At 35.5% G+C, this 11,661-nt stretch overlaps 2 protein-coding genes across 4 annotated transcripts in view; both read left to right on the forward strand.

Moving 5' to 3' along the window:
- The window catches only part of mynn (myoneurin), an 8,280-nt gene extending 1,735 nt beyond the window's left edge, over nucleotides 1-6,545 (forward strand). For all 3 annotated transcript variants that reach the window (XM_016535295.1, XM_016535296.1, XM_016535297.1), the window contains 6 exons: nucleotides 1,565-2,904; nucleotides 3,611-3,770; nucleotides 4,360-4,538; nucleotides 4,656-4,739; nucleotides 4,839-4,925; nucleotides 5,583-6,545. In XM_016535295.1, the coding sequence (XP_016390781.1) occupies nucleotides 1,565-2,904; nucleotides 3,611-3,770; nucleotides 4,360-4,538; nucleotides 4,656-4,739; nucleotides 4,839-4,925; nucleotides 5,583-5,977 (2,245 nt within the window). In that variant the 3' untranslated portion in view covers nucleotides 5,978-6,545. The remainder of the gene's footprint in view (nucleotides 1-1,564; nucleotides 2,905-3,610; nucleotides 3,771-4,359; nucleotides 4,539-4,655; nucleotides 4,740-4,838; nucleotides 4,926-5,582) is intronic.
- Nucleotides 6,546-7,365: 820 nt separating this feature from the next.
- LOC107725855 (leucine-rich repeat-containing protein 34-like) lies at nucleotides 7,366-10,933 on the forward strand. Its single transcript, XM_016535255.1, has 10 exons — nucleotides 7,366-7,463; nucleotides 7,559-7,671; nucleotides 7,828-7,892; nucleotides 7,998-8,081; nucleotides 8,204-8,332; nucleotides 8,413-8,508; nucleotides 8,613-8,767; nucleotides 10,183-10,338; nucleotides 10,447-10,573; nucleotides 10,673-10,933. The coding sequence occupies exons 1-10, from the start codon at nucleotides 7,366-7,368 to the stop codon at nucleotides 10,898-10,900; spliced, it is 1,251 nt and encodes a 416-aa protein (XP_016390741.1). The 3' UTR covers nucleotides 10,901-10,933.
- Nucleotides 10,934-11,661: the final 728 nt, after the last annotated feature.

Here is an 11,661-nt window from a genome sequence, read left to right on the forward strand (position 1 = left end):
GGTGTGACATATATATATATATATATATGTATATATATATATATATATATATTGTAGATAAATAGATAATTATTTAGCTGATTAAATATTTCATTGCGGAGTAAAACTAAAAGTTCATATTCACTACTGAAAAAAATGTCCATGATTTTTAAAATGTGTTAACTTGACTGTATAGCACATGTAAATGTATACTGGAAATTGATGCAATGGAGAGATCCAGGCCTTTCAGTAAAATTGTAATTTATTTCAAATAAATCATAGATGATACAAATTACAGATTATAATAATAATGAAAAATGAAAAATTAAAGGAAATGATTAAGAATGAATGCAAAAATCCAAACTGAGTATATTCTGCTAAAATTCTAAGAGCGTAATTTAAAATCAAAGTATAATAATCTTCAGAAGTCAAAAGACAGGCTTTTGGAGCATGTAATGTGAGCAGAGGAAAAGGAGAAGCTGTCTGAAAAGCCAATTGGAATAATATAAATAGTAGAGACTTACATCCTCTTAGAACATCTCAAGATGTTTGTCTGATCGATAGACGTCAAAGGAATTTACCCATTGTGTCTCATACATCTGGGCACATGTTTTTCTCCACCTAAATTACTTGACGTCAAAGCGAGGTCAAGTTGACATGACCTGTGAAAGGCAGTAGGTAGAAGTCAGATTAAACTAGAGACATGGGTTGTGGTTTTACATCCTTCTAGCAGAAACAGCAGAGCTTTGCAATCTTCAAATACCAGCACTTGGAAAATAACACTTAGTACCATGAAAAAAAGAATACAAAATGTAACCAAACATCCTTGCATATACTTTTTTTTTTTTTTTTTTTTTCAGGGGAAATTAAAATAAATCAATATGCACAACTTATGCAGTTTTTTTTTAAACTTGATAATTTAACTGACAATTGATTTTTGTTGTAAATATGCCTGACAAGAATGTTACACTGAATTACATTTTAGTGGGTCTCTTCTGTAAATCAGGGAAAAATGTATGATATTTATGTTTTTGCTCAGAAAAACAAAAACTTAGAATTTTTTTTACATTTTTGGGGAAAAACAGCAACAATTTAAAGCAGTATTACACTTGTTTTTATGCTTAAACCCTGAAAATACTACATCAATGGAATATGGAGTTTAAATGGAATTGACCATAATAAAAGGGAATAATTGAATTATGCTTGAGTATATAGTTAATATGAGACAGTAATATGAATATAATGTGGAGTAATAATAAAAGAATCATAATAAATATAACATATAAATGATTATGAAAAATATAACAACATTGGAAATTTGCATATTCCAGAAATCATGGAAGTCATTGAAAAATTTGTTTTATAAAGTTATGGATATTTTTTCCAGTAGTGAATATGAATTTTTTGTTTTACTCTACCACAATCTATTTAATCTTTACTGTGCTATGAACTATTTAACCTGCTAAATATTATTTTGGCTAAAACGTTAACTTTATTGATTAAAACTAATATATATTTATATAGTGCATACAGTTCATATAGTTATAACTGTAAATGATAAATTCCTGTGCTTTGTTGCCCACAGAGAAGAAATTGAAAGCGTTCAGAAAGCTGCATCTTATCTTGGGATGCCCGAGGTTGTGGCTCGTTGTACACTAACTCAAGATGAATTTGGTGGCTCGCCCACAAGACAAGCGGAGTACGAAGATCCACGTTCCCCCTTGAGCCCAGACGATTACGAACCTTTAGAGCCAATCGCAGAGGTGGAAGAACGGGAGCGGTTGATGGAAAAGAAAGAAGATGGGTTACAGGATGATCCCACCTCTATGGATGAAGCCCAGTCGTCCAGCGAACAGACACCGCAGAGAAGCGGCAACAAGAGAGGGAGGAAACCAAAAACTAGGCTCTATGAGGATGATGTTGAGAGTGAGACCATAACTGCTCACAGAGGCAGAGGAAGAGGTCGGGGGAGACCGAGAGGTCGCCCACGGGTGAGGCCGTTGACTTCTGATTCAACTGAACAATCTCCAGCGCAGCAAACCATGAGCCCAAATAGCAGCTCAGTAGGGAGAGGAACCGGAAGACCAAGAGGTCGTCCACGGGTTAGACCGCTGTCCACTGACAGAGATGATTCTGGAAACGCTGAAGATGAGACTGTAGCAACCAAGGATCAAGAAGAGGAGAGCTCTGCTCACAAAAAAGGACGTCCACAAAATAGACCCCTATCATCTGGTGCAGAAGGAGACAATGGAGATGAAGAACAAGGAGAGACCCAAGAAACAGAAGTTGTTGAAGAAGATTCTGTGAATGCTGGTGAGGAAGATGACGGAGTTCCTTTAAAACGAGGGAGAGGAAGACCACGGACTAAGCCGTTAACCACTGAGAACCAAACAACAAACACGGAAGACGGCTCAGAACCTGCAAAGACTGGCCGTAAAAGAGGAAGACCTCGATCCAAACCTCTTTCTTCTGAGGCACATGAATCTTCAAATCCAACAGAGAACAGTGGAGAAGAAGCTACCGGAGAAACAAACCAAGACACTGAGAAACACACTGAAGAAGGCTCATCTCAAGCTACAAAGGATTCAGAGTCAAATCCTGCCAAGAAGGTCCGCACCAGCAACAGAAAGAGAAGCTTGAGTAGAAAGCTAAAAGAAAGTCAAGCGAGTAACGATGAAGAAGACGATGTAGAGGATGAAGAATCTGGCAATGACAATGAGGACTGGGCCGGAGAAGAGGAAGTGAAGCCCTTGCAGGACAAACACAGGCCTATTTGTAACGTCTGCGGGAACCTCTTCTCCGAGATGAGCAGCCTGCGCAGACACATGCGCATACACAAGGGCCTCAAACCCTATCAGTGCCAGCTCTGTACCCGCTCCTTCAGACAGGGCAACCAGCTGAAGACCCACATGCGTATACACACAGGTATGACTCTCGCATGTAGAAGGTAAACTGCATTAATAGACTCATTCACTTGAATGAATTTGTCTTTCAATCCATAGTTTTGATGACAAAAAATGTGGAACTATAGTATGAAATGTCCATCATGTTTGTTATTCAAAAGTTGTTTTTTTTATTTGTTTCTGTCTCTTATGCTCGTAAAGGCTGAATTGATTAGATCAAAAATGCAGCAAAAATGTAATATTTTGAAATATTATTACAATATAAAATAACTTTTCTATTTTAATATATTGTAAAATTTCATTTATTCCTGTGATGGCAAAGCAAAATTTTCAGCATCATTACTCCAGTCTTCAGTATCACATGATCCTTAAGAAATAAATCTATTATGCTGATTTGCTGCTCGAGAAACATTATTATTATTATTGTTATATTATGATGATAGACAATGTGCTGCTTAATATTTTTGTGAAAACTTTTTTTTGTTTTACAATTCTTTGTTAAATAGAATTTAAAAGAGCAGCGTTTATTTGAAATATAAATAATTTTGTAATATTACATGTATTTCCTGTCACTTTTTATCAATTTAATGTATTCGTGCTGAAACTATTAATTTCTTTAAAAAAAAAATCTTTTGAACACCAAACTTTTGAACTGTAGTGTAACATTGCCTAATTTTGCTTATAGAATAACTTTATGTAGAGTGATTCGTGTATTATTTTGTTTTCAGGAGAGAAGCCCTTCAGTTGTACAACTTGTGAGGCACGTTTTGCTCAGAAATGTCAGCTGGTCTATCATTGCCGCATGCATCACGGAGAAGAAAAGCCGCATAAATGTGATTTCTGTGGAGCAGCTTTCGCCACTTCTAGTAATCTGAAAATTCACATAAGGTATGCATAGTGCAATTCATGCGCAATATTCAAATTAAATCTCATAAAATTTGAAAAAATGACACATGTATGTGGTTGTGCTCCCAGAAGGGTATTGATTCAAATCCGGTCTGCTTCCCAAATACGTCCCTATTTCTCAGTATTTTTATTTTATTCTTTATATTTATTAGATTTAACATTATTATTAATTATTATTTTTAGAGATAGACTGTACATTGTAGTAAAAACAGATATTTTTTTAGAGTTCACACTTTGTTCATTAATAATGAATTAAATGTTATTATTTTTAGTAATGCTATAAATGATGATGACAATTATTGGAAAATATTTATAATCAATGTTTTGTTTTAGTCTAATGATTTATTGTTTTAATGTGGATTATGTTTAGTCTTATTACTATTATTAATATGTAAAGAGACTACTAATATGTAAAGACTGGCTGTCCATATCTATTTTTGGACACTTAAACATAAAAATCATGTTTTTGTATTGGTCAGTATACTGTATTTGTTGTTATCCAATTAAAAGATCTAAAAAAAATACCAATAATCAATTAGGAGAATAAACATTTCCATTAACTTCCATTAAGGAAGCACAGCGGTGAGAAGCCGTATGAGTGTGGAGAATGTGGGAAGCGCTTCACACAGGCCAGCACTCTGATGTACCACAAGCGCCGACACACGGGGGAGAAACCCTACATCTGCGACACCTGCGGCATGGCATTCGCTGTGTCCAGCTCTCTCATCGCTCACACCAGGAAACACACCGGTGGGTTTGTGATGCATTCATTAAAGCTTTCAACCTTTTCTGTAGCGATTTGCTAACATACCTATGGCACAGGGAGTGTGTGTTTAATAAATGTCTTTTTTTTGCCTTCCATTTTAGGTGTGACCCCATATATATGCTTGGATTGTGGAAAACCTTGCTTAACTGCTGGTGAACTTCGAAAACATATGGATGTCCACAATGGTAAATTTAGTTAATAAATGAAAGCTTTCCATTTTTCAAAATGGAAACCTTGCAAGAATATGTGCAAATACATATTTTTCTATGTCCTTTCGCCTGTAGGATCGAGAAAAGTGAGGTGTAACCTGTGTGGGAACATGTTTTCAGACATATATAGCTTGAAGAAGCACAGCATTTTGAAGCATAACGGTGTGTTATTTTAATGTTTTTGTTTGTTTGTTTGTTTGTTTATTATTAAATTATTCGTTTGAAAAAAATTATGATTTTTACAATATTTTTGAAGGAAATCTTATGTTCACCAAGGCTGCATTTATTTAATCAAAAATGCAGTATAAACAGTAATATCATGAAATATTATTCCAATTTAAAAGAACTGTTATGTATATTAATATTTTTTTAAACTGTAATTTGTTCCTCTGCTGGCAAAGCTGAATTTTCAGCATCATTACTCCAGTCTTTGGTGTCAAATGATCCCTCAGAAATCATTTTAATATCCTCATTTGCTGCTCAAAAAAATGATGATAACAGTGCTGCTTAATATTTTTCTGGAAACCTTGATACACCATCATTCAAAAGTTTGGAATAAGTAAGAAATACTTTTATTCAGCAAGGATTCCATTAAATTGATCAAAAGTGATATTAATGAGTTATAATGTTACAAAAAAATTTCTGTTTCAATGAAATGCTGTTCTTTTGAACTTCTCTGTTCATCAAAGAAGCTTAAAAAAATGTATCACGGTTTACACAACAAATATTAAGCAGCACAAAGGTTTTACCAGTTGTATATTTACAACTTAGTTGATCTATCCACCCATCTAAATAATTCTTTTAAAACATACTTTTCAGCTCTTCCAGGCCAAGAGCAGGCTCCTTTGAAAACCGACCCGACGCAGTGTCCTCTCAACATCCCCATTGACCACCAGGGCCTGATTGCTCGCGTGCGCTCCGCCCTTGTCGATTCCCAAGACCATGAAATTCAGATGGAGCCCCCGTTGCCAATTTTGCCCCCGGAAACCTCACTTATTATCCAGCAGTCAGCAGAGCCTCAGATGATCATACAGCATGCAGACGGCACAGAGCCCTCCATGATCTTCCAGCACGCAGACTCGTCCGAAGCACCCCTTCTCTTCCAACACGGAGAATCTGGCGAGCAAGTGAGCTATGCAGTGGAACAGTACGAAATCCCAGGAACCGCTGAGATGGAGCACACGCAGATTGTCATCGTTCAGACCATTGATTAAAATACCAGCTTTTACTTTCATTTTAAATGTATTTTCTCCATTAAGTGAAGACTGAGGTTAGGATCAGTCACGCCAGTGCGGAAGCGTTTTGTCACAAACATCCCTTCAGATAACTTGTTTTCTCAGTGTTTGAATGATGAACTCTTAGCAGATATCAGTTATACAAAGCTATTGTGTGAATATGTGGGGCTTCTCCTCTCTTGCTTTTTTCTTAATTAAATGTAATGTCACATTCAGAGCAGAATCTGGATCATTAAAGGCATAAAGTATTTTCTGAAATGAAGGGAAGGCCAAACTTACGTTTAGCTGTAATATAAAAGCTGTGCTTAAAAATGCATTTTGGTTCGTTTAAAAATACTTTTCTATTTAATTGAAAGGACAGTGTGGCTATACATTACAACTGACTTGGTCATTCTGATATTTTGAACTATGCGTTTGTCTTTTAGAAGTTTGACATGTAAATACCTATAATGTTATATGACCCAGTCTCTGAACAATTTCATATGTGATGTGAAATCATTTGGATCCTCTAACAAACTGGGAAACTTTTATAATAAATCATCTCACGTCTGAATATTTGTTGTGGTTGATATATATTTTGGAGTAATGCATTCACCGAATGAATCTGGTGAAGAACGCGGGCATATTTTCCTCAGTTCTCCTCAATATTACTTCTTGTAGTTTTTATATTCGGGTAATTCTTCAACTAGGGGAAGTTTTCTGTCCCCTGGGATGATTTTAAAGAAAAAATGTACAAAACTTTAATTCTAGTTTCAAAGGAAAGGTTCTAACTTTTTATTGTACTTTTATTGACACCAACTTAATTTTAAGAGTTTTAAATATACAATAATTTCTCTATTTTGGGTTTGTTTACATCATAGTTGTCAAGACATCTTTGTTAGATTTTTATTTCAGCATTACCAAATAGTATTTGTGAATTTGAATTCATAAACATTTCATTTGTTATTAATATAAATAAATCTAATTTACAGAGGGCTAGCTTTTATTATTATAGGTCCAATAATACTTTCAAGGCCTTTCCTCCAAAATGTGAATATTGTATTTTCCCCCTACATTTTAAATATCTGAATATATAACACATTCATATGTTGCGTACTTGTAATACATTCATAAAGAAAATAATCTGTGAAAGATTCAATAGGTATTTTTCACTTATTCTCGACGACTTAGAAAGTTTGTTGTGTTTCTTTAACCACGTTTCTATATATGTTTTATTTTTATTTTCTATTTTTATACATACATACCTCATAACCGCCGTCAAAAGAAGCGCAGACGACCTGAAGATGTCGCCATTGCGCAGATGCGTTCTATCGAAGACCGTTCTATGTTGCGTGGCTCTGTTACCATAGCAACACAAAGGGTGAAACATGGAGGACCTTCAGAATCGATATTTATCTGTATATGTTGAAGTTCAGCAGCCTCCAAATACATGTGTTTTGGAAGTCTTGGAAGACAACATTAGTAGGTTGGTTTGGAAAGTATATAATACAGTATAAAGTATGAGCAGTCGTTTCGACTTTACTGTGAGTTAGCGTTGTTGTTTTGTTTTGTTTAATTCAGTGATGGCTCACTCAAACTAACCGGTAATGATCAACTAAAGCATGGAGACAGATTGACAGATGACGATATGCTGGTCTTGTCAAAAACACTCGTGGGAAATTCGGCTATAAAGGGTAAATATTAACTCGTCCTACCCAGAACAATTTTAGGTCATGCAAATCATAAACTATTGTACATATTTACAAGTTTATTGTAACCTATACCTGAATCAAGTAACTTACTTTTAAACTATGATTTTATAGTGAACTGAAAGTAAAAATTCATTGCAGGTTTAGATCTTAGATACAACAATATCACAGATAAAGGAGCTGTTTATGTCGCACACCTCATTCAGGTACTGTATGTCATCAGAGTGTTTCACATTATGTTTATATTTTTAAGCATACAACTAACACTTTCTGGCATGTCAGACTTTAAAGGAATATTGTAATTTTAACAGGAGAGTGAGTCCCTTCAGTCTCTTGATCTGATGTGTAATAACATTGAGGCAGATGGTGCAGAAATGATAGCAAAAAGTATGCACGTAAGTGTGGCTAATTCACATTTAGAATTAATGTTAAAATTCATCTATACATTAATTATAGGTGTTAAATTAATGCCAATACGTATCACAATTTTAGCATGTACTTTCTGTTCATTTCACAGAAAAATAAAAGTCTGAAGATGCTCAGAATGACAGGAAATAAGATTGGAAACAAAGGTGCCATGCAACTGGCTGCCATGTTGCAGATCAACTCTACTTTAGAAGAAATAGACATCTCAGACTGTGATTTGGTGAGTTTGTTGAACATAAATATAAGCACAAAATAAAGGTAATTTACATTTGAATTAAAGTACTGTTTTTTTTTTACTAGGCTACACAAAGTGTAGTAGCGTTTGCCATCGTCCTTAAGAACAACAGAAAAATATGTGCTATTAATGCTAGCCGACCTCTTCTTTTCAGTCTTCAGGTATGTTTTCAGGAAAACTACTTTGAAATACATACTTTATTATTAATTTTTTTTGGTATAAGTCTTGTTTTAATGGTTAAAAGTAATCTTAACTTAAATGATAGGAGGAAACAACAGTCCATATGGCACAGATGCTGGTGGTGAATAAGACACTGAGGGAGCTGCACTTGGGAAAACATGACATGACTGATACTGGTGTGGAGAGGCTGTGTGAAGCACTGAAGTTAAACGTCTCCCTACGCTACTTGGATCTTCACTGGTATACACACACTTACATAATTGTTTAATTCATGATCCTAAAGGGATGGTTCACATAAAAATGACAATTCTGTTATTGTTTACTCACCCTCATTTCTTTTGAAAACTTTATGACTTCCTTTTGCTTTCCACAGAATAAAGTAAAATTAGTTTTTATAGCAGAATTTAGTAACTGTTTTTTTTTTTTCCATACAATGTAAGTGAAATGCGACCATGGCTTTCCACTATCATTGTATGGCACAGGGCAACTCAGACATGGCAGTTCTTTTGTGCTCCACAGAAAAAAGATAGTCAAGTCACCTTCATTTATATAGCGCTTTATACAATACAGATTGTTTCAAAGCAGCTTCAGTGTAATAAAGAGGAAATTAACAGAACCAATTATGCAAATTTCATCAAATATGAGACAAATTCAAATTCTACAAAGACAATAGTAACATTATTCAGCTTAAAGGGATAGTTCACCCAAAAATGAAAATTCTGTCATTAATTACTCACCCTCATGTCGTTTCAAACCCGTAAGACCTTAGTTCGTCTTCGGAACACAAATTAAGATATTTTTGATGGAATCTGAGAGCTGTCTGACCCTGCATAGACAGCAATACAACTGAAATGTTCCCAAGTCCAGAGACGTAGCAAGGAGATCTGTAAAATAATCCATGTGACATCAGGGGTTCAACCGTAATTTTACGAAGCTACGAGAATACTTTTTGTGCGCAAAAGAAGAAAAAATGACTTTATTCAACAATTCGTCTCCTACGCATCACCCTGTAGAGCCATTTTGGAGAGTATCAGCTGGACGTAAACAACGTATGCTGTTCTGTCAGCTGCGTCACGCCGGATCTGTTTGCTACGTTGTTGTGATTTGATCTGAACGAAAACAGCGTATCCGTGTGACGCAGCTGACACAGAACAGCATACGCTGTTTACGTCCAGCTGATACTCTCCAAAATGATGCTACAGGGTGATGCGTAGGAGACGAATTGTTGAATAAAGTAGTTTTTTTTTTTTCTTTTGCACACAAAAAGTGTTCTCGTAGCTTCGTAAAATTATGGTTGAACCACTGATGTCACATGGATTACTTTACAGATCTCCTTGCTACCTTTCTGGACCTGGGAACATTTCAGTTGTATTGCTGTCTATGCAGGGTCAGACAGCTCTCAGATTCCATCAAAAATATCTTAATTTGTGTTCTGAAGATGAACGAAGGTCTTGCGGGTTTGAAACGACATGAGGGTGAGTAATTAATGACAGAATTTTTATTTTTAGGTGAACTAACCCTTTAAATTCGTTTGATTGTGTTCAGTGTTGATTCAGTTCAGTTCAATAACTGTAAAGTTCATCAGTTATGAAATGACTATAATATGACTATAAGATAGTCATAAGAGAAATTATAATTTCTGTATTTTTTAACAGTAACAGAATTACACGGGATGGAGCCAAATGCTTATCAGAGGTTTTGAAACAAAATCCCTCTTTGGAGATTTTAGATCTGTCTTCCAATCGCATTGAAGACGATGGTGCAGTGTATCTAAGTGAAGCCATCAAGCTGCCACACAGCAAACTCAAAGCGTTAGTGTAATTTACTTATAAAACAACGCTATTAAATCTCAAGTTTACATATGAAACTATATCCTTTGTATGTGCTGACCAGCTTACGTCATCATTTTTGCCTTCTAGATTGTCTGTTACCAGCAACAACATTGGAAAGGAAGGTCTTAAGTCCTTCAATGAGGCAATGAAAGTGAATTCCTGTCTCACACACATTTACATCTGGGGGAACAAACTTGAGGAGCCAGTTTGCGTGGTGAGATTCCACAAATCTCTAAATGATCAAGTACAGTGTTCAACTTCTGTACGAAAGGTCATTAAAATCTCTTGATGTTCTCTCTGCATGTATAATCAGGCTTTCTCTCGGCTCATAAGCAGTGGGCGGCTGTTGGAGGAGCACACAGATGTTTCTCCCTATGAGGTGGACGATCATGTTTTTCTAGCAGAAGTATCTCATGGTTTACGCAGGCATTACTATTGGACGTCCAGATATGGGGAATATAGAGACTCAAGTAATTCAGCTCTGGCCCTGATGCAATCAGATTCATTGGCTCTGCAGATCCACCCTGACTCACATTCATGATTTTGTCAAAAAGTGCATGTTGCTGCTTCAGAATAAGACACATTTAGACTAAACTTGATTGTGACTTTTTGTTGTTGTTGGAACTTTTTCAGTTGCTGGCAAGCAAAATAATCCACAGTACAGTTGGTTACATTTGTATTTATTATAATTAATCACAAAGTTAGTGTTTTTGATTACAGCCTTTTTGTCCATGTGTCCAGTGTTTGGAAATGTCACAGGCTGCCATGATGTCTGCGAAAAACACGTCATGTATGTAAATGAATTGCTCTGACACTTAGTCTTCGCTGTATTGGTTGTCACATGCAAATTTTCCAACAGTTTTGGCAGGACAGATAAAAGTCAGAGAGAGTTTGATTTAGCAATTTCAATCTAAAACAATCTTTTTGTTTAAATGTGAAGGGAAGCAAATTAATAAAATTATGAAAAGTGTAAATCTAAATACTCAATCTCTACTGTAGTGCAAACAATCAACACTTAAAGGGATAGTTCACCCAAAAATATTGTTATTATGTTATTAATTACTCACCCTCATGGTGTTCCAAACCCGTAAGACCTTCGTTCATCTTCTGAACACAAATTAAAATATTTTTGAAGGAATCAGAGCTCTCTGACCCTCCATAGACAGCAATGATATTACCACAATCAACGCACAGAAACGTAGCAAGGACATCAGTAAAATAGTCCATGTGACGTCAGGGGTTCAACTGTAATTTTACGAAGCTACGAGAATACTTTTTGTGCGCAATCAGCATTGTTTACGT

Source organism: Sinocyclocheilus rhinocerous, unplaced genomic scaffold, assembly GCF_001515625.1.
Source record: "Sinocyclocheilus rhinocerous isolate Xijiao unplaced genomic scaffold, SAMN03320098_v1.1 scaffold1508, whole genome shotgun sequence".
NCBI lineage: Eukaryota > Metazoa > Chordata > Actinopteri > Cypriniformes > Cyprinidae > Sinocyclocheilus > Sinocyclocheilus rhinocerous.

What these genes read in the sequence shown, in the direction of transcription:
- LOC107725855 (XM_016535255.1), top strand. Translation starts at nt 7,366, where the DNA reads ATGGAGGACCTTCAGAATCGATATTTATCTGTATATGTTGAAGTTCAG. An exon ending in CTCTTCTTTTCAGTCTTCAG is followed by an intron (nt 8,509 to 8,612) that starts GTATGTTTTCAG and finishes CTTAAATGATAG; the next exon opens with GAGGAAACAACAGTCCATAT. An exon ending in CCACACAGCAAACTCAAAGC is followed by an intron (nt 10,339 to 10,446) that starts GTTAGTGTAATT and finishes TTTGCCTTCTAG; the next exon opens with ATTGTCTGTTACCAGCAACA.